We start from the raw sequence: 27,613 nt of genomic DNA on the forward strand, positions 1-27,613 counted from the left end.
TCTATCTATCTATCTATCTATCTATCTATCTATCTATCTATCTGTCTGTCTGTCTATCTATCTACCTACCTTACCTTACCTTATCTGGTGTAGTGCACTGTCAGAAGGACCCACATACCACAGCACAGGGTCTAGAAGGGAACAGCAGAAGGAACGAGAGACCTGGAAGATGCAGCCATTGAAATGCAGAAGGAAGAGCTAGAGTTGCTATCAGCAAATATTGAGAGGAGATATGAAAGGGCCATCAATATATAAAACCTGTCTCAGAAACTACTAGTGCAGACCAGCTTAAATTACAATACTTTCATTAGACAAGTAAAACCTTCAAATGTTACAGATAAAGAAGCAATGAGACAGTTTCACAGATTGTTAAGGAGCATTTAAGAACATGCTAGACTAGGAAAAGTGGTGCTCATTTGTGTATAAAAATTTAAGAGCCCCATCCCTCCTTTCTCTTTTTCCTGTTATGATAAATTGTTCTGTTTAAGAAGAGACACACACTTTTACTTAGAATCAGTCTTTTAATTCCCATTTAGTGAACCAACGCAGAATAAAAACTTATTTACATGTTTTTCATACACACACAAAATATTTTAACTTAAACACAATTAAAACCAGTCAAAAGATTAAAATATCAAAAAGTATCAAATTAAATAAGGACATCCACTGCACTAAGAGCTTTGAGCCATTTGGTTGTTTGCATTTGGCATGAAAGACACTTGGAAAGTAAAAATAAAAAACACCTGTATGTGAGATTATTTTAAGGTTTATGAAGCCTGAGAATTATGTCAGTAGACCTATATAAGATGCAATGCCATCAGGTCCATCATGATGGAAGTCTAGAATGAAACTCAAAAGTTTAAAATAGACTTGCACAGGGAGAATTTGGTTAGAAATTAGAAAAGACTTTCTAAAGGTAAGTTTCATTAGGCTTTGACAAAATGGCCTAAAAACTTATGAAATCTACACTGGCATTGGAGATATCAAGAATACATTTTATGTCAACGTTCAGGTGTAAATTAAGTATAATTTCTCTTTCCTTCCTGCCCTTTTGCAGCATCCTTTGAGATCCCTACTTGACTGTTTAAACTACTTGACTGTTTATGATAAACGACTATATTCACAATACACCCCCACCTCTCATCATAATTGTTTTTTCAATGCATATGTTACAGAACTACAGCAGAAGAAATACAATTTACACTTTGCTTTTCATCAGTCATAAACAGAGGAGGAAATTATGTAAATTCTGATATTATGGGCACAAAGAGTTTCTGTGGTACCTCAGTAGCAAAGAGAAGACAGGGACCCACAGTTCTGGAGCAGTTGCCTGGCTGAGGCTAGGACCTGGTCTTGCTTCAAACAGGGATCCGCACCAGGTGAGCTTGGACATCCTGTCCAACCTGTGCAATTCTGCCAGTCTGCGCTGGACATCAACAGGACATTTTCAGGGTACCTACAGGTCTGGATAAACTTTTTGGAACACGCTAAGGACCATATTCTCACAACTGAATATGACGAACACAGTTCTTGTGCCTAAAGATGATGTTGGACGTGTGTGGTGGCTGGAGCTGCCTGAGTGTTGGCTGACACAACATAGTTCCAGGTCTGTGTGAAAGCTCAGCAACCCTCCCAGGTACTAAAGTTTGTGAGCAGATCTCTGGATCTGCCTGGCAAGTTTGCTTGTTTCTGCTAGTAGAGAAAGCAAGAAGCACCCCATGCAAAATTAAATAGAATTTACACAGGAGAAAATTGCTTTCCTTTTCCTTAAGAATTCTTATGTATGCCAACACTTTAATTCTTTTTAAAATCAAGCCCAAAATTACCCTGCCTATTAAATTGTTGCCTGCTCATTTTCTTCAATATTGGTCACAAGACAATTTGATTCATGAGTTCCAATGTCACCTCGGTATATGGCATTGTCAAACCCAGCTGTAAACATTTGTCGATCACGTCTTCTTTTATAGAAACAGTACAATGTGAGGCCAGTGCCAGCTAGCAGAAGGAAGACCAGTACAAAAATCATCCCACCTAAACCACTTGATGATGAAGCAGCAGGAGCTTCGTTTCTTGATGCTGTAGAAGACAAAACACAACAATTGCTACAGATGCCCAGAGAGTGTTGTTGCATATAACAAATATCTCCCTAAGTAAACAACTGAGTTAAAACAAAAGTACTGAACAATCATAATAGCAGTTAAAATTGATGCATGTTCCAGCTAAATAATGCAAAATTTGGCCCAATCTGTTCTAAGGAACATTATGTTGTACTACATATACAACTTGTAAGGAAAAAAAAAAGAAGACATCCAGTTTGAGAGAAGTGCTCTCATTTTAAACAGATTTAAAATAAAATAATCATGACAGCTATATGGGTATTAAAATGAAAATTTCTGGAGGAAATTCCACTTGTAAATAATGAATGCCTATAAACCTATTGAAATTTCTGTTTATTTGGCTTAAAAGAAACCAACTTACCATTATTGATGGGTGAATCATGGGTTGGCTCAACTTCAGCAACTTCAAAATTAAGAAATATGTATATTATACAGTTTGAAAGCAACAGTTCAATGAAATAAATTCTGCATACATAATTTTTACCTTTTGTTCATAACACAAAGTAAAATTTTTTAAATTTTTGCTTTTAAATAATCATAGAATCATAGAATGGTTTGGGTTGGAAAGAGCTTTAAAGATCATTGAGTTCCAAGCCCCTGCCCTGGACAGGGACACCTTCCAGAGACCAAGTTTTTCACAAGCCCCTACCCAACCTGGCTTTGAACATTTCCAGGGCTGGGTATCCACAAATTCTCTGGACAACCTGTCCCAGTTGCTCACCACCTTCACATTAAAGAATTTCCTCCTGATATAGAATCTAAACATACTCATTTTTATTTTAAAGTCCCTTGTCTTGTCACTCCACGCCCTTGAAAAAGTCCCTCTCCAGCCCTCTTGTGGGCCCCCATTAGGAACTGGAAAGTGCTGTAAGGTCTTCCTGGATTCTTCTCCACTCCAGACTAGACAACCCCAGCTCCCCCAGCCTCTGCTCATATGGGAGGTGCTCCAGCCCTCAGATCATCTTCAAAATCCTTCTCTGAACCAAGCTGAGTAGGCTATTTTAAAAGTAGGTTATTTCAAAAGGTTTAAAAATAACCTAGTTGAGTTTTTCTTGTGCTGGGGGCCCCAGAGCTGAACAAAGTATGTGCACTTGAAAAAATATATGAAAATGTATTTTGACAAATGATGCTGAACCCATGAAATATACTTGCTAAAAACGTTTGTAGACAAGACTAACTGTTGTCATTCATTGCTTTGAACACTTTTTATGTAAGGTAGATTGTGTTCAAAGTTTTTACTCTTCCACAGGGTAAAGCTTAACACTTCACACTGAAGAATTCCAATTTTTTACACTTGCAAAAATGAAAAGCACAGTTGTACTTAGCACTTTAGCTGTATTTTTAGGCCAATTCCTTTTCCTCCTTCCATTGCTTGGGGGTATGATTCAGTTAATTGCTTGCTGGACTGACTGGCTGGGCCTTAAAAAATGATGGATGACTCCATTGGCAACCTGCCAACATGTGAGGATCCACAGGCAGAATTACATTTGTGTGGTGGATCTGTTAGCCAGTAGCAAACGTGACCTACTCCACACTGTCTCCCAGCCGTTGTGTGCAAACATTGACCATGACAGCTGCATGTGTGCAGATTTACATCCTTCAGGTTTTATGCAGTACTGCTGTGAAAGTACTCGCCCCAGCCTGTGACACCCAGATTCCTCAGCAGTTGTCATCTAAAACACCAAAGGGCCACAAGTAACCATTATAAATGAAGCATACCATGCTGTTTGGTTGTCCTGACATGTCTCACTGCTCCCCTGTCAGCAGAGAAATGAATTGAGCCCCACTGCCCACCCTCTGATGCTTTCTTCTTGCTCATCCAGCAGATCCCAGCACAATTCACCGTGGTGGTACTGTCCCCACCAGCAGCACCTACCTTCTCTCTGCAGGAGCTCAGTGACTTTGCACTGCTCCCCCTCAGCTTACCTATCAGGAGAGTATCTGCCTTTCTCCTCAGGACTCTCCAGTTTGATCATCTGTTCATCATCTACTGCTCCTTGCACTCTAACCATAATATCCATCAATCTTCTCTGCACTGTCAGCAGATGATTTGTCCTTCCCTACCCCAGGGCTCAGTAAATGCCCAGAAGTCAATGCTTTTAAACTGAGGGGAGGGAACAGTGACTCAGATTATTCTCCAACATTACTTCTCACCACTTTAAACAGAAATTACTCTTGGCTTTGATTCAGATGCACATGCATCAGCAGCAATGCATGAAGTGCATCCAGTGCCTAAACACTGATGGCCTGATGTACATCAACCACTTCTTTGAAAATAACCCAAAGCACAGAAATTCAAAACTTACTTTTGGGGATTTTGCAAATAAAATTCTGGTCAACAGAGCAGTAATAGGTCCTCCAGGTTCCGCTTGAGACGTCCATGTCAACACAGTGTTCATCAAAAAGTACTGTAGGCTCTCCTTTCTCCCAGTTGACATATTCTACTGCACTTTTGTCCATCCATATCCATTCTCCTAAAATCAGATGTATTACTTAGTGAGTGAATGAAGTGGAGAATAACTTCTAGTCTACTGGTCACAATGACAGATCAGATCTGGGATTTTTTAATTGATTAAACTGGTATCACCAAGCCCCTATTTCTCACTCTAAAGCACTTATTTCTCACTCTTTTAACACTCAGCACTTTTCAGGTGGGAGTGTACCAAATGCAAATGTTCACAAAGTTAACTTCACTAGTGTTCACAGCTGTCACTGATGTAAGGAAGACCTGTCCAGCTTGCCAGGGACCTTTAGCTGAAGCCTGCACCCAGGACTGTGCCTGGGAACCTTAATAAAAGCAGAGCATCTGTACAAGCCAGTATCAGCAGTGCCAGCATACAGAATGCTCAGGAGATTTTCTTTATGTGCATATTCAAGATCAGCAAATAGCTACTTTATTAGAGCTGGATTAATTAATTATCTTTGCAAATTGAATTAGCTCTCTCTTTAATCATCTCATCTGCTGACTGTCATGCACCTCATATCAATTAGGAATAATAGCTATCTTCCCTGCCTCTGTGTGAGCTTTTGTGCCAGCATATCCTGGTATATCCAGCTGCCTCAGTGCCACTTCCTCTGTCCCTCCCCTGCAGCTGCACCTCCCTCCTGCCCCTGCTTGCACAGTGTGGAGGTGTGACACTGTAGGGGACAGGTCAGGAACAGGTCACTGCTTTTGTAGTGCTCATTTTCAGCTAGAACAGATCAACCTGGCCCACCATTCCTGGTGCTGAGAGAACACAGACTTGAGCAGAAGTTGGAGCCCAGTCTAGACTCAGTCTGGAGGTTTACCCTCAAAGTCTGCCAAGAAAAACTGTATTCAGAATTACGATGATATAGAATAGAGTACCAAACTTGCAGTTACAGCAGTTAAAAAAAAAAACCAAAAAACCACAACCCCATTAAATATATTTGGATAAAACTGAAAGGTTCTACCAAAAATTTATGGAAAAAAACATTGAAATTTAGGTAAATAAATTTTTCTAGGCAGCTCATATGAGATGCTATGCCCTGTGTTTAGAAATAAATTTAAATTGCATTTAACTCAGCATTTAATGACAAGACAACATTTTGCTTAAAATACTACAGTGGTTAAATGTCAAGTATTTTGAGTTTAAAAAGGCAATAAGAAACATTTTTAGTCAACTACTGCAGTGCTAATCTAAAACCTTTTACAGACAAATATACTCTAATTGCAACAAAGATACAGAAAGATAGGCCTCTTGGTGGTTTATGTTTTACATGTTTTAGCAGAAAGCTATTGAATGTTTATAAGGTTTTTTCACTGATTATTTATTAAACATTTAGCATATTTGTACTATTATTTAGTGCGTTAGTATTCACTCTCTTTACTTAGTTTCTATATTCATCTCAGTATGCATTGTGAAATAATTACCATCAATATTTTTGAACAATCCTATCCAAAACTTTCTGAAGTCACTTGCAAGTGGAGACAAGTAAAGTAAGAGAAAATTCATTTCAGCCGAATCTTCTATGGAAACCAGAGAGGCACCTAAAAATATCAATTAAAGATTACATACAATTTCAGTGAGATTTTTCATTATAAGTTAATTATCTCAGTAAAAAATAATTACATGCTGCATGATCAGCATTACCATATAGGAAAAATTGTTGATAATAAATTTAAATCTGGTGTAGCTTATAATTGATACACACATTAAGTATTATCATTTGGTTCTGGATTAAAAAACCAAACAAAGAAACAACCAGTAAAATATCCTAATAAAAAAGGGCACTTACCCATTTGAATGCACATCATGGAAGCATGAGGCCAACTTTCCTCAGAAGTGGTGTGAACATAGTAACAGTGCCCACGGAAGGGAATCCAGGATCTACCACGCTTCGGTTCAGGACACTTCCCAGGAAGCTGAGGTGGCTCACTAGGGATTAACTCTATTAGGAAGACACACAGGTTTCAGTGGAGTTTTAAAACCTAAGAGAAACATGTACTCCTGGACCACACATCAACCCCACAAATACGACATTTATTCCAGGAAAAGGAATATCCCATAGACTTAACTAATTATTAAGTATTGAATTAAGCTTGACAAACTAGTAATAAGCTTTCCTGGTTGGAGCTGGTTGTCCAGTCTGCTAAAGGAGGCTTACTCCAGTCTAATTGCAATTGTCTTCAACACTCCAATTTTTACCTAAAATTTGTGAAACAGGATGAGGAATGAGTCAGCATACATAAGGACCTCAACACAACTCTGTGGCTTGTGTCTAGCCAGTTTCTAGAAAAGTCAGAGAAGTTGTCTATTCATGCCCTTGTGCATCATAGAGCCTAATCAACATAAAACCAGAATTTATAGCCTATTGCATCACCCAGTTAGAGCCAAAACAGAGCTTAAATTAGAATATTTTTTTTAATTATGATGCAGAAATTATGATTTTCATATATAATTTGTAACATGTTTGAAAATTACATGTAATATTTGAGCACTGATGTATTTGGGGAGAAACAACAAACTAATTGATTTGGCTCCTACACTGACAGAAGTTTCTTAACTCACAATATTTCAAAAGATACTTTTAAATGTGAAAGTATATAATTAATATATTTATAGTTAGGCTAAAGTTGATTGATTTTGTAGTTCTTGACAAACATGGAAGCAAAAAACCACTATGGCATGTGGCATGAAATATTGCAGCTGTCTTTTTATGTGCATGTGTTGACTGGCCTGTGAAATGGAGTGTCTGGAAATCACACAAGACAGACTGGATCAGACTGGATCTACTCCTTAAAAAAAGTAAGAGTTTATCACAAGGCATACACTGTCTATCACAACCTCTGCATATGTGGAAAAATTAAATCCAAATAAAGACATTAACTCAAATTCCAACCTCCCAAAACACATTTGTCCATTTCAGAACTTACCATTGGATTGCTTACAGAGGGATATAAATGTTTCATTGCAAGATGCTGTCTTCCAAAAACCATCCAAATCTAAATAGACACAGGCTTTGTTTTTATTTGGTTCTCCACTGCCCCAGTTAAGATACCTGCTCCTCCTTCTATCTGACCATACATATTGGCCACCAGTCTAAAAGCAAATCACAATTATGATTATGTCACATACAAGAATTAGATTGGAAGAACATTAAGATTGCACTTGAATGCATGCAAAAGGTGGGAAAAAAAATGAGAATCATGGTTTCTTGCACAAGATTATGTAATGAATGTATAAGAAACTGTTCCATACTCCCACTCTCCACAGCAGGTGGTAGGTGGACCACATCTATGGTCCTACAGATGTTTAGCATGCAGCCTATATTATTCAATTCACACCATTTGTCTCATGCCCTAAGTGGGCAAAGGGTCTTGAGGTAATAAATGTGAACATACAGATCAAGATTTCTTTAAATGACTCCACATATACACACAGATCAAATAAAGATTGCAGAGAAACTATTCCTCTAACATAGGCTTCTCTAGGTATTTAGAAAGCAAAGAGGAAAATCTGAGGTTTCACTGGAGAGAGAAAACTCATGAGGCTTTCCTTGGGGCTGGACCACAGAACTCTGCCACCCATGTTAACTGGGCTTGTGGTAAGTTTGTGGGTCTTGCATGGGCCAGCTACCAGAGATGAGCTAAGCATGTATTTGGTCAGTGGATTTCACCAGTGTTTGCAGAGGATAACTGACATTAGTCACACCCATGGCTTCTGCTACCCCATCCTGTGCAGCCTAGATCCTTCCTTCCTACCATCGTATTCTTTGTGCTATTTCCTTTCCTGTCTGCTTTGAGACCCTTGGCCATGTTTCATTCCAGATTCCTGCCTAATCCCAGTTCTCCAGTGTTCTCACTAAGGTACAGCTCAGGTTCCTCTCGCCTCAGCACCTGTGCCCTATCTCAGACCTGTGTCCCACCAAGCTCTTGCTCTACCTCTCTCCACTTGATTTCTGCCCAGCTTCAATTCCAAAAATATCCAGCTACATTTTATTTATCTGTGTTCTTTTTTACATGCCTCTGTTGATGCTTCCCATTTCAGACCTTTCCACTCTTAGCTGAGTTTGTTGGCAGTTTTACACAAGGCACCAGCTGCAGCTCCAAAAGCCAGCCTAAGGAGTCCTCATTGCCAGAGCCCTGCTTGTTCCTCTATTGCCCAGCATGAGCTCATGTACTGCTGGGCTGTGAATTGAAACAAAAACTTGAACTCACAAAGAAAGAACTATTTTTAACTCAATTTTTTCCTTTGGTGTGCTCCACAGTATACCTTCAGAAAGCACTGCTCCACCACAGGAACATGTGGTAGACCATGGAGGAGGAAGTGAGAGCTTCATTGCTGCTTTTACCACTGAAGCCACTCAGGTCTTTGAAGTGTGGGCTGTGGCAGTTCTTGTTTACACTATGGACAAACATTTAGATGTGTAACTCCCCTCAAGTGGAGGGAAGTCAGGAACCTCTGCAAGATTTTGATTCCTGTCACATATCTATGGATCTGACCAATAGTTTATCTAAGGCAATGCTATGACTGTCACAAGCAATTGGGTTGGACTCACTATGTTGCTGTTAAGGCCAATCCATACAGGCTCCCCGTGCTTTAATATTTGTAACCACAGGAAAGATTCAGCATAAGGATCCAGGATACTGGCCAGTTCTGCAGACTGGTCCCTGCAGTTCTTCTCTGCTTTTTCCCAGCTCATTTTGTAGTTGATGACTTCGTAGCGGTCATCACCATAATTGTTAAAGCCAAATGCCGGATCTGTGGGTCCGGAGTGCGGCAGTTTGGGGTCTGTAACAAGCAAAAGAACAACCAAAAATCTATATTGGCTTAGACTTATAACCCTGAGAGAAGATCTAGTATACTGGAATTAAGAGAAACTGCAATAGCAAATTAAAATATATCAAAAAATCTCTGCGGTGATGAAAGCCACATGTTCATGTACTGTGACAAAATTTTCTAATACTTGTCAGAATGACTTTTTAGCATAAGCATCATGCCCAAAAATATACCTTTTAAGCACAGACCTACCTAAATCATATTGTACCATATGTAGGGCATTAAAGGGAACAATTTCTTCAATTTTTCCATTATATATTGGCATTTGTTGTATTTCTGACAAGGAACAGGGTATGATAAACACACCGTGAGCAAGCAGAGGGATGTGACTGCTGCTGCTGAAATTGTCTAAGAAAGAATGTAAAGGAAATCAAGCAGGGCAGTTTTAAAAATATAAAGAACTTGCAATGTTTCTAGTATACCATTAAAAATTCCAGTTTTGAAGATGTAAAGACAATTCACTCAGCCACCTTTGATTGCTAAAAGTAGTAAACTACATGATGATACATAGCTCTATGTTGTTGTTGTTGTTGTTATTTACTGGTCTAGTTTTTGAAATAGAAAAAAATTAAGAGATTTTTTTCCAAAGAACTAAAATGTGTGATCATCTTGTTAAAATGGTCCATAATGCATGTGATACTGTCATTAATTTCAGTTAGGTTAGGGCAGAGTTACAGGAAAGCCACTTTTAGCACCAGTTTGAAATTACCACAATAAATCAGGTCTAAGTGGTGGAGGAAAACTTACCAGAACTTTTTAGAAAGTGGTGAAAGAAAACTTACCAGAACTTTTTTGGCAGATGTAACTTTTGCTTGCTTTACACCCTTCATCTTTCCATTTCCCTGCCTGTTCAATAGGGTTCTTAATCAAAAAGACACAATCATCCTACAAGACAAGTGAGATTAACAAGAAAGAAGATGTGGGTAGGTAGAAAGCATTCCTACTTCTGGACACACAGACTCATGTGTCACATACAAGCACATACAGAGGAATAATATGAAGTTCATAAAACTCATGCAACCAATGGTCAGACACATTGTATGGCCATAGGCCTTTGCAACTCAGCCCCAGGAAAGTCTGTCCTTGGATGATGGAGGGAGCTGCAAAGCACAGAGGTAGGAGGATGTGTCTGGAGCCCCCTCGGGTGTACATAGCTCTGTGTGTGGCCCTGAATGTGTGTGCCTGTGTGTGGGTTCCCATGTGTGTGCTGGCCCACAGATCTGCTGCTGTTTTCCTGGAAGTTGTGGGGAATTGCTCCTCAGCACTGAAGCTTACCTGGAGGGCTGAATTCCTGCTTCTGCCCCAGTTCAGGACTAGGAAGCAAAGTGGTCACCACAGTGCAGTAATGTAGAGGTAGTTTGTCAGAAACAACCCTTTGTTGGGGAAACTCCCACACCCTTTCTGCTGTGCTTTGGACCCTTTACCTTCCTCCTCTCCTCCCACAGCACAAGATGTGGCTTGGCCTCCTGCAGGGGAAGGCAGTAGCTGTCCCCCCCTTGCCTCATTGTAACCTTATGCTACCTCCAAACCCCCTTCTGGCACTAGCCCAGGTCTTGTCTGCAAGAGACAGAAGTTGTATATGCAGTGATTTCTGGAGGGGAATGGTCACAGCCTTCTGCAGAAAGCACAGGCAGGTGTGAGGTGGGGAAGGCCCTGGAGATTCTAAAACCCTGCTCTAGCCTGATGGTAGCTGGACCTCAAAGAACCCTTTTCCATTTTAACTGAATATGAAGCAATACTCTTAATGAAAAGAGGAAAACTTGGTAGAGCTAGCACAGGGGTATAGAAACAATACTATTGGGCAGTATTTTACCTTGGCCATTTCACAATTACTGAGTAACACTATGTCTGTCTTACACACAATAGGTAGAGAGATGTCAGAAGTTTCAAAGCATAGAGAAAGGATTTTTCAAAATGAAGATTAGGGGAAGATAAAAATTAGAAAGGAAGACCCAGACTCCCTCTTTTGAGTATTTCATTCAATGCATTTATCTTGACAGGCTCAGTTCCAAGAAATGTCAATGCATGTAATTATCTGAGTATTTTCATCAAATCTAAATAACACTCACTGCATCCCAAAATTATATTGTTTATGCTATGGTTAATTTGAATATCCTGATGAATCATGGTAAAGTGAGGGAAATTGCTCACATGTCTGAGTTTTGCACAATTCTTCCAAACCTCTGTCTGGGCTCACACAGAACCATGACAAATACAGAAGCTGAAAAAAAGTGTGTAGATACATCTCCCACATGGATACTCCGCTTTTAAAAAGCAATGAGACTAGTAAAAATCTTCATAAAGGAAAAGACAGATATACAATTGTAGCTACATACATTTTGCTCATCTACCAAAGTTGTAATGTTTAAGTGACAAACAGAAATTGAAGCTTACCATACTATAATAACTTCGGGAACCTTTTGCCCAATTTGTATAGTCTACTGGGCTTCCATCTGTCCACAGGTATGTGTGCTCCTGATTTATGTCGTTCAGTCCAATCCAAGCATCAGTTGCAGCATTTTTTAAGAGGGACATAAGGAAAGCTGAAGGGAAAAAAGAAAAATGGTATAAGGAAGGAAACTGAATGCTCTCTTCCCCAATGCCACAGACTTTGGAGTGCCTGAAACCAGGATGATGAGCTTTCTCTTAATAATAAGGTGCCAATCTCATGACAAAAATAAAATTTATATATATTAACAGATATTTAATATCAGTCATCTGAAGTTAAAATTGGAAAAAAGTGTATACAAATTCAAGGATGGGCAAATTTTTAATGAAACAGGAATTTATTTGTACACTCTTCTATGTTGCTCATCATCTGAGGAAGCATGGAAAATGTTCTAATATATTACAGAAATTAACATGAGTACACTAAGCCTTGGCACATAGAAATCGAGTCCACTGAGTGTGCACTCCCTTTCCTTCTTTGGTTAATTCTTTTTTATCCTGACTTAATAATTTAATTTCTAAACAGGCATAACACAAAATAAACCTTACTTAGTAACTAAGTATGTATGAACCAAGTATGTATGAATTTGTGGAATACCAGATGCTGCTCTCCTTAATTCCTACCAAGACTGACTTTCCACTCATATAACCTCATTCCTCTGCTATAAAAAAGAAATTTAAAAGACTAGCACTGACGGAGTGAGGTAGGAGATCCATGTGCATCCCTCAGGACCTGAGGCAGCACAACTCCCAAGCAAACATGAGGTCTCTTAAAACGTTTGCAACATGCTGAGCAGCAAGAGCAGCAGGTGCTGAGCTGCAGCAGAACAAGGGGAACAGGGGGAAGCTGGGACTCCAGCACTGGAGCCTTCTGCTTCCTGAGGATGTGCCCTGCACTGGCACCCACAGCATCTGGCTCAGCAGCTACATGCCCAGTGATTTGAGTTTGGATATTACTCCTTTTGTGTGACATTTTGGCATAGAATCATAGAATCATGGAATCACAGATTCTACTAGAGGTGGAACCTATGAGGTGACATTCTGCCAGAGATGGATGTCACCTCAAGGATCAGATAGTTTCTTAAATAAAAAAAAAGTGGACATTTAATTATATGACAATACTCTTATAAAAAAAAATATATTTCAGCAGTATGTCCTATATTAACCTCCAAACTATGATTTTAAGATTTAATCAAGACACTGTGCAAGCATTTTTCCAAAGGTGTAATTTCTCATTCAGCATAAATTTGTATTGATATGGAATAAATAACTGCATATATGGCAGAAGCTCTAACATATTTTTAAATCTTTTGATCAGCAATTACCATTATCAAAACATTGGTACATTATACCTTGCTCTTCCTTTTTTGATATAGTAGCCAGATTTCCTCCAAGATCAATGCAGTTGTTGCGTGCAGCATGCCATGTCAACGTATCATTTTCATTAAAGCCAAAGACTTTAAAACACTGGAAAAGAGAAGTGTGCCAAATCTGAATCTAGATGCTGTTTTAATTTCTGATTAAAACATCTCTGTTTGTAGCAAACAAATTAAACTGGATATTTTATGTAAAAGGGGAGGTTAGCTAATTTAACAGTACTTTCCACCTTGTCTTTAAGTTTAAATGACAGAGAAGACCTGTACTAGAAAATGAGTATAAAACCCAATATTTTGGCACATATTTAAAAGAAGAGATATGTCAGTCTACTGATCTCAGCAGGAAATGTATTAAACTTTCTGAGCATAATTCTGAGATGTGACCATGAGAGGAATGCTGAAGACCTCAGAAAACAAAAAAGATATGTTTTGAAGCAAAATATGTCATCTTCTGTTGCCCTATTTGTCAAACAGGATTTGGTTCTTACAGGAAAATCACAGAAAGAAAATTATTCCAGCATTGTAAAGAAAGCCATGAATTTATCATTTCTTGTAATATGATCTTATGAGGTTTAAGTCATTAGACAGCTTTGTCAGAGTCATGCAACCCAAATGTGCTACCTAAAGCAGGCAACTGAAAAATCAAGCAGTTAATTTGTGGAAAAATTGAGGAAAATGGAAGGTGGGCAGAAGTGGTATATGAACATTAAGGGAAGAGATAAGGGAAGAGACTTTGAAGCTCCTCTTCCAGGAGGTGAGGAAGAGAGAGAGATTTTAGCTTGAGAGAGCACCATGAAATGGAAGACACTGCATTTGTGACCTTTCCTCAGGACTGAGAGAGAGAAGGGAAAGGAAGACAACAGCCAGTGGATCTCAAAGGATCTCTATCAAACTGAAATATTTTTGCTCAACCAAATTTGTGATAACTAAAAACCCTGCTACTATTGAAAAACTGATTCAAAGATTTTTTTTTTCATTCTGCTCTTTTAAAAATACAAAATATTGATATTTCATACTGCACCTTGTTATCAAAGAGGAGCCAGTCTTCTGTACACCCACCCTTTGGCGGTGGTGAAGTGGGAGCAACAGTTGGACGAACAGTGTTGTTAAGCCTTTCACAAATGAATAACTCAACACTGCCACAGTTGATATCATTCCATGTACCTGAAAGCAAATTAGAATTAGAACAAAACAAAACAAAATGCAAACAAGATTGAAATAAAAGGTGTATTTTCCTAAAGAAAATCTATTGTAGGAAGCAAAACTAGTTGCAGCATTTGTGTTTCTCTCCCCCAGGAACAAGTCATTGTATGTCTGTTTCTTCAAAATATTCACGTTTCCAGCAAAATTTAGAATAGAAATAATTTGTCTAGAAACAGAGATATTTCAATATTTCAAAACCATTGCATTGACAGACAGGAGTTTTAGTTCAAATGCTTAAATCTTTTGAGATCTGTAAAGTCTCTGGAATTGCTCTGTCTATATAAGGCGCTCAGTCCTGGGTACCTTCCCACCTGAGCTTCTCACAGTCCTAGAGTTTTCTGGCATATTTTCTGCCTATTGGAGTGTGATGCAAGATGATAACATTAACATCATCATCCTCATTTTACAGATCAGGAATGAATAAGAAAATGACATATGTTTAATTGGCTGCAGACATTTACAAGTAACTACCTACAGCAGAATTTTTCACACCTAATGTTTAATGGAGATATTGTCATTTTAATTCAGAGAAGTTAAGGAAATGACTTATCTGAAAGAAGGTTTTCAAAACAGGACAAAATATTTACTCCCGAAAAGTGTCCATATCCTTTCATTCACCTCTAAGAGAGCCTTGGAAAATCACCTCAGCTATAGATTTTGAGACCAGAAATGTTTAAAAGTAGAAGAGGCTTACTGGGCCAAAAAAAGACTAAGTTCTTGGCTCGTATAAACACAATTGCTTCCAGTTCTCTGTATTAATGGATATTAAAAAATATTTTCTTTTAATTTAAATATTGTATAACATTGCTTAATAATAATCCAAGCCATGGCCAAATTCTCAGTTATTAGGAACTGCAGAAACGAAAGCAGATCGCTAATATCCTGGGAAGGTGGGCTCCTAAAAATAAAATGGACAGAGGTTAGAGGAGAAAAAATGCTGACCCTCTCTGCCAATTGTCTGATGCTTACCTGATTTATTTGTTCACTTAGAAATTTTCTTACAAAATTGCATGTGTAATTCAATGTGTTATCTACATAGAGTTCATTTTTTTTTAAGTACAGTAAATGAAAGAAGAGACTATAATTAATTTTCCTTTGCTTTTTGAACATTATGAAACATCAGCCTGCTCAGTATGTTAACCCACCCAGCCTTGCCCCCACAGCCCTCCCAGGCCTAAGGCACATTCTGCAGATTGAATGTTGTTACAGCACCCACCTGTATGGGTATACATGACCACACAGTTTTCATCATTATTTGCAAAATTGGGTTCATTTGGAGCCCAGGCAACATAGTTCACTGATGTTCCATCCATCCACCTGAAAGAAGTCATTTGAGGGAATTATAATTCTAAGTTGAATTAGTCAGTATTTCTTTGCAAAGGATACATTTGAGTTTTGTATTTTAAGTTTTGTGTATCACAGCTTTAAAACACATGTTTTTCTCTGTTAAAAGGAAACCAAGACCTTCCACTTGGAATTAGTGAAAACTATTTTCATATCAACTGCCTACAGTGTTGACTCAGACCAGGTCTGAACAAATCATCTTTACTGGTTGTCCCAACTTGTCTTGGTCTCTAAACACTGATAGAGTGCTGGAAATGCACCAGTCAAGGACTTGACCTGGATTTCTCTGGAGCACAGAAACAGACACTTGAGCTTATTTTAGCAATTTCCTGTGTGAAAAGCAATAATATAAGTTCTTGTAGGGTAAGAAAGGGTCTTGAACAATATACTGGGAACCCCTTGGAAGCATTTTGTTTAGCATAGGAAATCTTTAATGTTGTTTACCTATTTGCTATTTTTTCCAATTATTCATCAATTGATTCTTAGTTTGATGATTGATTCACGGGCTTATTTTCAAAAAGTAGCCAAGAAAAAAGTGAAAAGGCCTCAGTGTGCCGGAAGTCAAGTGATGAATCAGACAAGACTAACAATCTTCAGGCAGTAACACCTCCAGGACAATTCAATGTTTTTCCAATTTTGGAGACTGAGTAAGTACATGCATGCTTTTGGAAGTAAATTACAGATTAGGAGTCCATCAGGATGCCTAGCTGCTTGCAAACCTCCTGAGTCAAATTAGAAAAACCAGTACCTAATAAACCAGGAGAAAGAATACACAGCAAATAGTGGCACCTTCATCCAACAGGGAAGAGAATGAAACTAGTGAGGGAACAAGGGAGGACTGGGAAAACAACGATCATCTAAGCAGTGAATGTGATGTAGAAAGCAGAATGTCCAGGAGCTGAGACTACAGAGTCTCTGTGGTTTGTGGCCAACAAAGACAACCTGTGACAACAGAAGAAAGACTAAAATGAAGAGGCTGAGACTCATCTGACCAAGCTTTGAATCCCAGAATAATCCACTAGAAAAAGCTGCAGTGGGAGAGAAGAATGCCACAGGAGACATGTCTGCAACACATCCAAGGCTCCAGGGGACGTTTAAGATAATTCCAGCGCACTTTGTTTCCAAAAACATTTGTAGAGGAGTAGCGACTCCATGTCACCTGAAGCTGTCCTGCCCTGAACTCTGAGAGTAAAACCATCTGGAAAACCAAACAAGGGCTCTCCAGGACTGATATTTTGCCTCTAAAAACCACTTTGGTGCTTCTCACTGCAGGTTTCTAGTGTTCTTTTTCTTTGATCATTTCAACATTAAGTAATGCCTACAAGTAGTGTCTGGAATGTGCTGAAGACCTCCAACCAAATAAAAGAGGATGACTCCTCACTTACTGTAATACAACAATTCAGCCTAAGAACACAAAAGCAGTAAAGAACCAAAAGAGGTAAAAATTGATAGTGGAAATATGATGGGCGAAGTGCTTTGCTAAGGAGCAGAATCCCATTCTAAAACCTTATGTGAGGACATAAACCTGTCTACAGGTTGTGTTAGTCGTTGGATTTCAATTGTCTCCTAGAGCCAACCATGTTAAATGTGAATACATTATGAATATGAAAAAATTAATTTGTTTTTACTTACCGGAAGGTTCTGTCAAGGCTCACACTTAAGCCAATATAGAAGTTGTTCCCCCAGTCTTTATAGAAAATCTAAAACAAACAAACAAATTTACTTAGCTGTAATAAAACAGATTTCAAATAAAATAAAAAAAAAGTTCCAAAAATGCTGTAGTTTCTATTGCTAAATTGCATAGTATGTAATGTGCAGGGAGTTGCTGGAATTATGTGCCCGAACTGCAAAATGCAAAATTTTCCTCTAATTTTCAGTATATAACTATCAGAAATTAAATAAAACCTAACACAAAAACAACAACAACCAAAAAAAGGTGCAAATTATCTGAAAAAAAAAATGGAGAAAAAAAAGCTATGTTAAGAAGGCAAGAATGACCTCTTAAGCAGGTTTATAGCAATATTTTTGAGAGTTTTAGGAAAACATTGTGAGAATTTGCTGAAAGGCTCCCAGTTAATCATGGAGGGTTGTACTTAGTCATGTGGAGGAAAGAAATAAAATAAATTTGGAATAAAATAAAATTTGATTTTATTTTATTCCAAAACAGTATATCGTCACCAGGCCATTCCTTTGCTATAAGACAACATCCTAACTTAAACCTTTTGCTGCCAATAGGAGATCTACTTTGACAAACAGCTTTTATTGAATTCTGTGAAAAGAATGAGTTAGAAAAAAACATAATTAGTAATTGCAGCTTTCAGCTAAACAGAGCAAAGTCTTTGAAAGTTGCACCCTGAGAGCATTCTTGAAAGGAAGCTGAGAATTTGTCTATGTATAGCAAGCTATTAAAATAATTATTATAGTAAAGCTTTAAATAGATAAGCCAATGAAAGATGAAAGGTGGAACTGATTTTTTTTTATGATGGGGACCACTTTCTAATATTTCACAAACAAGATGAAAAAATGTGCCTCAGTTCACAGAAAATGGTGCATTTTTCAAACAAACAGGTTTCTTACATATTTCCAAAGAAAATTTTTTTCAGTTTCACTCTCAATGACAACAAGGTCACCACCATTCTTCTTGCAAAAGTCTCTGGCTCTTTCCATAGACATCGCTTCTCTGCTGAAGTAGTATTCCTTGTGTTTGTATATTATCCAGTCATCTTCACCAACAGCATATTCATGATCTGCAAAAGAAACATTAATTACCTGTAATAGAAATTAACATCATTACATGTTAATTAAATTTTTTTCATTGGATGCACAAGACTTACTGAATGTGGAATTAGGCTCTGGTTTTGGTGAGGTTCCTGCAATATAAATCAATATTTGAGTATATTATGCTTCTCAGCTCTCTCTCAATTATATTTACACAGTAGTCAGCATTTTAATTACAAATAATCTTAAGGGTTACTCAGTATATGCTTGTTTTTGTCACAGAATTTCTCAGAATATATGAAAAAAGGGCTACATTCAGCAAACACCATGTTAGAGCTCATCATAAGTTAAGCTTACAGAAACTGTCCAACTTTAGGCTGCTGTGTTTCTCTTCCCCAACATACTGTATATACCTTCCAAACCTGCCAGTGTATTTCATGGATTAATTAATAGTTTTCAACTGCCTTTACTGAAATTATATATATAAACTGTTTTATTGTGATGGATGGCACAGCTGTCTCTAACACATGTAGATAGTGTGATCTGACCTGGAAGGATGTTCTCATCTACCTCTAAAAGTTGCTAAAGAGAGAAAGTTATCTTACCTTTTTTAATTTGGCAAACAAAGTCTAGCATGTGTTCACAAAATAAATCATTCCAGTTCATATTGAGATAGCCAGTAAACACGCCACATTTTTCATTCCCATCATAATTGTTTGGTTCTCCATGTGACCATTTTTCAAAATTTACCTGTAGGGAAAACACAACTTTGTTACTATTTTCCTTTTAAGAGGAAACAATCATTCTCTTAAAGAAGAATGTACTTAATTTGATTTCATGGTTCATCTTGTTTTGTAATGCCAGACCTTTTAAGGACAAGTCCATGACACTTGAATAGAATAATTCATCTGTGTGTTTATAAACCATGTTAGTCAATCAGAAGTTCTTGCCCCATTTGTTACCAGGAGAGTTGATGTTCTCCTGTCAAGCTCTAAAAAGGAACATGTTCTCTGATTTCTGGGTTGTTTGTCCTGTTCAGATGTTCCAACCCAAGACAATCCATTGGTGCTGCCATATGGCCTTGGGCCTGGCAGAGCTTGATCTACTTAAGAAATGAGGGCAACAAAGCTGGACTGGTGTCGATGTACAAAATTATTTATTGCAGCAAATGATGAATGGGAATATAGAGATTAGCCCAATCAGACTTGCTTGAAGCAGGAGCTCGACTCCACCACCTTTCATTGCTGTAAATGCTGTATTTTTATCTATAACTATGAACTAATAGAAGATTTAACAGTAATTCCTGCAAAGGAATCAGGTACTAAAGACTTAAGGGTACTTGTATTTTATATAGGAGTTATGAGAGTTTTTTGCCAAGAGAGACATAAAAAAGAAAGAGTCAAAAAGCTAGAATAACAAATTATTTACTCACTGGTGAGCCATCACTCCATGTAAATCCACTATCAGAGTCCAAGGCACTTAAACCCATCCAGTAAGAATAGTGAATATAACCTCTGTCTCTAAATGATTACAAATAGAGAGAATCAGACACACCATGAAACAGAGAAGGGGAATGTACAGCATCATATCATTGTCAGCACACTTGATACTCTAAGTATAATTTGAGACAAGCATATAAAGGAATCATTCAATTGTCATGTGGGGGAAAACAGCCTGGCACTACATGTTCCAGGAAACAGTGAAACACAGAACTTTATGGGAAAGATCACAAATGCCATAAGTCCACAAAAACTGAGTTAAAAGAAAATATATTTAAAGGTCTTGGTTCCACTAAGTAGCTTAGGCATTCAAATTCAGACATGCCTGCCCTCATGGATTTGATATAAACATGTATACAATCATATCAATAGGTCAGGCTTTTCTTAGTCTTCCAATTTGCCCCCTTAGTTAAGGTAAGAAACCAGCACAAAGCATTCTTTTAATCAAGAATATTTTATCTACTGATCAGCTGCAAATGAGATAAGAAAATCTGTTTTATCTCTTTGAATTAACTTCAGTTAAAACCAATTTTGATGATTCTTCTCTCAATTTTGTTTTTGTTCAGGCAACTTTAGTGCATGGCATCACCTTCCCAGAGGTGTGTCAAGAAAACTTTTTGCTCACCTCTTTTTACCCATTTTTTCCTGCCACTTTTTACAACATCTTTGTAAAGTAGAAATTGATCATCAGAAATCCTTTATGTCTTTCAGAGGGGCATTTTTAAAATTTTTTTCTTCTTCTATTTAAATGATGGACTTTGCAAATACTTACAGTCTAGCTATCAGGTTTTGTTCTTCTTCACTGTGGATACATGCAAGATCTCCTCCAATAGTTCTGCAAAAATCTCTTGCTTCAAACCATGTTTGCATTTTTTCCCTTCCTCCCTGAAAAATCTAGAAAGTGGGCAATTAGATACTGTATTGAATATTACAGATATTTAAAAATACAAATGTAGTCTTCTGTGTTGCATCTGATCTTCTGGTCTCATTCTATTACTGACTATTTAATTGTTTAACCATTTGACCTATGGTTGTCTATCAAATTTGATTATTGCCTTTCCTGTCATCTCAGAGTTCCTGTGGCTCCAAACTTCACACACATACAGCTTTTTTCCAACATTTCCCAGCTATACCACTTGGGGATGGCTGGAGACACGTTACCACAGACTGTCTGTCAAATAGGCAGGGATCTACCTTCCATGCATGAACAAAATATATTCTTATTTAAATGGCAAACACTTGCATTCAGAAATGAAACACCTACTTTGAAGCAGAAGCTGCTCTGAGAAACAGACTGCCATCCCTCTGGGCAAAACAGGAGAGGGGATGTTGTTGGAGGAGGAGGAGGGGGAGTGATTCCCTCCACCAGCTGCTTGCAGAGAAATGTGTTTGTCTCTTCACAGTTCAAAATATCCCATAATCCAGCTGAACGTCCTGTTGCCATGGCCACGCAGCCTGACTCCTCTCCTTCAAAAAACATAAAGTTGTTAAATTTTATTGATGACTGCATCTTCTCAAAATATCTGCTGCTTATTTAGGAGTAACCTGTTCTTGCTGTATTTGGATATCAGTAGCTCACAATAGCTCATATGCCTTCCTATTAATCATTAAAAGATTTTTGTAATGTGAGTTTCTCTTATGTTATGCTAGGAGTTACTTAAAAATACCCATCAAACAACAAAAACCTAATGATACCAACAGACATGTGCAGTCCCAAGTGATCTTCTAGCAGGTGTTACCACAATCCCTGATCTATCTCTTTAGCACAAATAGAAAGCAGCATTATCCTTTCTGCTGCTTTATGACAGAGTTTCTAAACCACTTTTTAGCTTTCAAACCCTCACCTTGTCATTCCCCAGAGCAGGAACTCAATGGCCCCCATGGCACTTACCAGGCATTCCCACATTCCAGTGAGTGAAGCTGACGGGATCTCCACTAGCCCACTTGAATGTTCCCTGTTCTTCCACATCTGAAAGACCAATCCAGAAGTATTTTTCTGGTTTGAATCCAATAATGGAGGTCAGAAAAGCTTGTTCATATCTGCAAAGAGTAAACACCAAACTGTTGTATCACATTTTATCAGAATTTATTCATTTCTTCAAACAGTTCATGGTAGCAAATCTGGTAAATTTAAGGTGATTTGTCAATATGTACGAAATGAAGCAAGGGTAATTATCTTACTTCTATATTTCTAATTATCATAAAAAATAATTTTTTCCTTATATTTCGCCAATGTAAATTATATCTAGAATTTAGGATGATTCTATTCACCTTTTATACTGTGCAATGAACACAAGCCAAATAATATTTAAGGTAATGTGTATATATTTCTCATTCTGTATAAGTAAGAGCTACAGTATTTTACTGAGCTTTATGACAAGTTCTAGATCTTTAAATCTTGTTACTGTGGGGGAAAAAATCTACTTTTATTCTAAAATTCTTCCAGATCTGGCTGTTGCAAAGAAAGAAACAAAAAAGGCTGAAAATCTTGAATTGAAGAGAAATAAATAGTTCCATGTTTATATGTTTATTTTTAATTCAAAGAGTTTGAAAACAATCTGGCAATCTGGGATTGTTATCAGGTGAGCAAATTTTTTAATTCCCATAGGCAACAACACGTAAGTGTAGTAGCAATAGCCTGAATGTTTGTATTGATGACCCTAAAGCCCCTGATGTATTATGCAATACTTCATCAGCTCTACCTTAAATTTTCCTGGGAAAGAGTGGTGTCACACTAGATAGACATTGTGAATAACTGCTAAGTAAGAAGAAATTTCTGTTTAATACTTCCATCCTGGTTACACACATTAGAGGACAAGAATTACGTTTCCATACCTGTCTCTTACAGTAGCCAGGTAACCTTTGTTTTCTTCACAAACTTTTTTTGCATCTGAAAATGTTGTTGGCAGCTGCACCAAGGAGTAACAGTAAAAGCCATGCTTCATCCAGCCCTGTCAGTGTAAAAGCAGAGATGTGCAGAGAGGCTGTCAGATTGCATGGCTTTGTGCACTTCCAAAAGCCACACTAGTGCCACACCCCAAGTCAAAACTGAGCCCAAAAGCCATGAAAGGAACCAAGAGGATAATCAAACATAGCTTTTGTGACCGTAATTCCATGTCTTGCCCCTTGATACAGGACACACCAGGGGTCTCTGCAAACAGTGAGCCGTGGTTATGCCTTGGGACTGGCAGCCACAGCCACCTTGCAGCTCCCTGTGTAAAGCTTGCTCTGCCTCCTCAGTGCATTAGTAGCTCTTACAAGAGCTTACAACCTGCAAAACAGTCAGCTCAAATATTCCTGATTCCTATGGCAGACTGATGGAACTGGGGAGGCATGCAACCCTTGACATGTGTGTTACACCCTGAAAAGACTGCTCTGCAGAGAGTGGCTTTTATGGGGGCAGTGATCAGCTCTGCAGTAGGAGAGAGCTGAGTTTAAATACACTTGTAAGGGAATACAAAAAAGAAGTCAATCTATATTTCATTAAATAAAGCAAAAGTTTCCCTATCTGTCTAAGAAGTATCAATACCTATGAAATTAACAGCTTTCTAGGCTCCACCAAGAACAGTCAAAATAATTTACTTCTGTCATAGTTATTATCATGGGAGTGAAAGTAATACACAAGCATCTTTTACTGCTTTTGTTTTACACTTACTTTTGGGCAACCTGGGTAAGTAACTTCAGCTTCCCCAGGTTCTTCAGCCAAGGGTTTCCTTTTACAGATGTAGCCAAATTTCATATCACAGGCACTGTCAGCCCAGGATCCATCCTAAGTATTGTAAGAAACCACAAAGAGAAGTAAAAGCTAGAGACAATTCAGGTCCAACAAGAATATCCAACCTCAAAAAGAACCCTTCTGTCTTCCTATGGCTGAGACTGCTTCAGCTCTCTTCCTTGCCTTGTTTTTTTCTCCAAAACTCACAAATACATAGAGTAAGGGCCACATTTCCTCAGAGATGTGAGAAGGAATCCATTAAAGATTCAGGGACTAATGAAAGCAGGAAAGAAACATTAGGTTCCTCCCTATTCTCACCAGCATAGCATCTATTATGGTCATATAACCAGATGACTATGGCAAGGAAGTGCTTGATAAACCAAACATAAAATATGAAAAATATCTTGTGTAAGTCTTTTTCCACAACATACCCTTTTCTTTTTATAATGAGTAGAAAACAAAATAAAATCTGGGTTTGTGCCTCCAAAGTAACTCTAAAGCCCATATATTTGAGCAGTTTTAGAGAAAAAAATGAGAAAGTTCATGCTCCAAGAATCTATTCATCTATGATCAGTCACGTTCCATGTGGATGATGAGTGATTTCAACCAATTTCAGATGGGAATTTGGGAATTGCCTCAGAGAAGACAAAGTCTCCATCCATGCAGTGCACTGCTTCTGGTGCATCACACAGATTCCTAGATCTGGTATATCCAGATATCCTAAATCAAACCAAGTTCTTTTTTTTTTTTTTTTTTAAATCACGAACATTTACATTTTAGGAGGCAAAAGGCCAGAATAAAATATGAAAGTGGGGAAGGGATTTTTACCTGTCCCTTCATAAGGATGCAGTCTGCCTTATTCCAAGTGTGGGTTGGCTCTCCATGGTGCCATTTGGTATAAGTCACAGGTGTGCCATCACTCCATTCAAAGTACATTTGAATCCTGAAGTCATTTAGACCAATCCAGAGTTCATCATCTGGCTCTGGGAACACAAAGTTAATTGTAGGTATGGGTATATCTTATAATGGAATAATTACATCTCACACCCACTTTTGACTGAAGAACTTAAAAAACAATACTATGGTTATAATGATGAAATGAATAATAGAAACAGCATAACCCCAGATTAAAAAAAAAAAAAAAAAAGAAAGTGATCTTCAGGAATACTCACTGTACCCGAGCTGTGACACTGTAAAACTGTACTCTTCAATATTATGAATGCTTGCCAGCTCTCCATCCTCTTTTCTACAGGAAGACTGGGCTTCTTTCCATATTTTTGGTGTTCTATAAATTCTGTAGCAATGACCTGCATAGGCCACCCATTCTCTGGGGCATTTAAAATGCTTTGAATCACCTAAAAAATTATGATATTAATGAGACATTCTATTCAGTGTTTTATTCACATCAAAAATAAAATTACCTGTGCTGATACGAATTTGAAATATTGGAGCACATACTGCACATACCAAAAGAGGAGAGAAGCCAAAGTCTGAGGGTACAAAGATTAAAAAACAAATTTTTCCCTCCTATTTGTGCTTGGAGCTTCCAAAAAACTGTTTTGCAGGATTAAGTAAATACTGAGTAATTTGGCACCCAAATGTACAGGGCACAACCCCACATTAAATCCCTTTCAGTGAGGCTCTGGACACAGCCAAGTTCTACAGAAAAGAGCCTCTTTTTCTGCTCAGGGACTCTATCTTGGGGAGTTTTAAAGCTTTTTTTTTTTTTTTTCTGGAAACAGGAGGTGCTCAGGAGACATTTGGAGCTCCTACACAGCCCATACCATATATCAGAGAGTCCAGACACAGCTACATTATACCAGAAATGTTATACCAGGCATTCCAGCTGCACAGAAATACCACACACTTTGTTCAACACTGATTTCTTGGTATGAATTCAGTATGGCCAGCCCATCTTCCATTGCTTGGAAAGTTCCCATGCTCTGCACCTACAGAGCAAACTGAAGAGGGGAGGATGTGTGGAGGATGTGTGCCCAGAATTGGTGTGTGGTCCTGCTTTGTCTCATGCTCCCTGGACATGGTTTGGACCTGGGCAAATTGCATTCCCCTGAGCAACATCCAGACATGCTTTGATGGTTAGCAGGGTCAGAAACCTTTCCAAGTGAGCTGCCTGGATACAGCCAGAAAGTACAGAATATGCATGCTCCCCTGAGCTGTATAATCTCAGATACTCATATATATTAGGGGAGGGAGGCACTGTGAAGTCAGTTACATGCTGGGAATTCCCAGTTAAGAAACTGCACACCTATTTCTTCACATAGCTAAGACCTACTCTGCCTCAAGTAAAAAGAGAGCTCAGCAGGAGAAAGGTTCCTGATGCATAGTCTGATTTTTTCCTTTCAGAATAGAACAAAAAGGGTCACAGAGAGCAGGGGAGCATCAACTCTGGCTCACATCTTTTAGCAGGATATAGGTTTAGAGTATATATCAGAGCAGAGGATATTTATCAGTATTTCATGGTCTTAAACACCTAATCCTGCCTTCTTTGGTACCCTGGGCTCTTTTCCAAATGTTGAACAACATTTAGACATCATCTTTAAAATGAGCCAGAAAATTAAAATCTTCTCAATATTTGACCCAAATCAACAAGTGTAAGCCTTTTGTTTTGTCAATATGTTGCCTTTTCATGTATGACATCCTCCCAATATTACTCACTGACTGTAAAAGCAGCCTTAGCTTTTGACAGTGTACCTGAGGCAATGGTGAAAGAATCCAAGGAGGTATTTCTCTTTTGGCAGATATATCCCAGTTTCCGATCACACAGCTGGTTTTCCCATTTGCCATTTTTACCTTGGAAGGTCCCACATATTTTTCCAGATTCCATAGAGGGATTTCCTTTTAAAAAAAGCAACAGAATCCCCCTGTTAAAAGTGAAACTTTTCACCTCTTCACAGGAGGGAATGTGCAAGACCTTTGCAGCTGCAAAGCCACAGGGGTATCATTCTTCAGAGTGAAAAATCCCAAGAGGTGTGACAAGGGAGCATCACTGTGATGGGGAGGGGAGACAAGGAGAGAGAAGGGGAGGAAATTTTGGCCCAGATGTTGATCATCATTTAAGAAAAGTGCACTTACCTGGGGCCCAGTTGAGGTATCTGAAAGGACTTCCCCCAGTCCACTTCCAGCCACTGTCAAGTGCACCATAGAGACCAATCCAGAGCTTTGCATTGATGCCCAGGTCACTAGTGAGCCCTAAATGGCCAAAATAAATAGTCAGGTTTTAAATTACTGTGATTTTTTAAAATTATTCAATAAAACTGGAAATAATATTTTAAAGCATGAGTAATATATTTTTTTAGTATAAGTTAGATTATTTCCATTATTTTAATACAGAGTTTTGTGAGAAGGACAATTCTTATAAGAATGTCACCGGGACCTATTTTATGAGATAAATATAAGTATCCATGTTAAAGCCTTGGATCTGACTTACATTTTAAAGAGTGCATTTTTTTATTATTGTTATTTTAGGGTATTTTTACTTTACCTAATAAATACATTTCTTCACGAAGGTCTGTGATGCTCAGTAATTCTGCATCCTGCTGCTGGCAGCTTTTTCTTGCTTGGTGCCATGTCAAAAGTGACTCTGAGTTTATCTGATAGCGTGTTTCTGTCACAGGATTTGTTTTCCAAAAGTTGTTGTGGGTGGTGTCTATAAAAGATGATACCAGCAATTTGACAAGATAATCATGCTTACTAACCCAGAAAATAAATCTTTGATGCAGACTAAAACTATATAATTTTGTGATTTGATAATTTTTAAGTAGCTTTTGCCTCACATATATATACTTTGTCCATTCAGTATTAAAAGTATTTTAATCACATAAGGAATTATTTATCCTCATAAACATAATTTTTCTACATTGACCCTGTTCCT

At 38.1% G+C, this 27,613-nt stretch overlaps 1 protein-coding gene across 1 annotated transcript in view; it reads right to left on the minus strand.

Moving 5' to 3' along the window:
- Positions 1–501: 501 nt before the first annotated feature.
- The window catches only part of LOC118684069 (macrophage mannose receptor 1-like), a 31,531-nt gene continuing 4,419 nt past the window's right edge, over positions 502–27,613 (minus strand). The window contains exons 4-30 of the mRNA XM_036378762.1: positions 27,224–27,388; positions 26,815–26,931; positions 26,434–26,577; positions 24,894–25,076; positions 24,550–24,704; positions 23,662–23,775; positions 22,842–22,957; positions 21,898–22,046; positions 21,271–21,473; positions 20,779–20,900; positions 19,940–20,027; positions 19,113–19,257; positions 18,624–18,659; positions 18,367–18,536; positions 17,422–17,489; positions 15,662–15,762; positions 14,264–14,406; positions 13,219–13,333; positions 11,813–11,961; positions 10,201–10,303; positions 9,138–9,370; positions 7,513–7,678; positions 6,375–6,527; positions 6,010–6,126; positions 4,424–4,591; positions 2,479–2,520; positions 502–2,076 (exon numbers count right to left, since the gene is read on the minus strand). Of these exons, the coding sequence (XP_036234655.1) occupies positions 1,835–2,076; positions 2,479–2,520; positions 4,424–4,591; positions 6,010–6,126; positions 6,375–6,527; positions 7,513–7,678; positions 9,138–9,370; positions 10,201–10,303; positions 11,813–11,961; positions 13,219–13,333; positions 14,264–14,406; positions 15,662–15,762; positions 17,422–17,489; positions 18,367–18,536; positions 18,624–18,659; positions 19,113–19,257; positions 19,940–20,027; positions 20,779–20,900; positions 21,271–21,473; positions 21,898–22,046; positions 22,842–22,957; positions 23,662–23,775; positions 24,550–24,704; positions 24,894–25,076; positions 26,434–26,577; positions 26,815–26,931; positions 27,224–27,388 (3,707 nt within the window). The 3' untranslated portion in view covers positions 502–1,834. The remainder of the gene's footprint in view (positions 2,077–2,478; positions 2,521–4,423; positions 4,592–6,009; positions 6,127–6,374; positions 6,528–7,512; positions 7,679–9,137; positions 9,371–10,200; positions 10,304–11,812; positions 11,962–13,218; positions 13,334–14,263; positions 14,407–15,661; positions 15,763–17,421; positions 17,490–18,366; positions 18,537–18,623; positions 18,660–19,112; positions 19,258–19,939; positions 20,028–20,778; positions 20,901–21,270; positions 21,474–21,897; positions 22,047–22,841; positions 22,958–23,661; positions 23,776–24,549; positions 24,705–24,893; positions 25,077–26,433; positions 26,578–26,814; positions 26,932–27,223; positions 27,389–27,613) is intronic.

The sequence above is a fragment of the Molothrus ater genome, chromosome 1, assembly GCF_012460135.2.
Source record: "Molothrus ater isolate BHLD 08-10-18 breed brown headed cowbird chromosome 1, BPBGC_Mater_1.1, whole genome shotgun sequence".
Lineage (NCBI taxonomy): Eukaryota > Metazoa > Chordata > Aves > Passeriformes > Icteridae > Molothrus > Molothrus ater.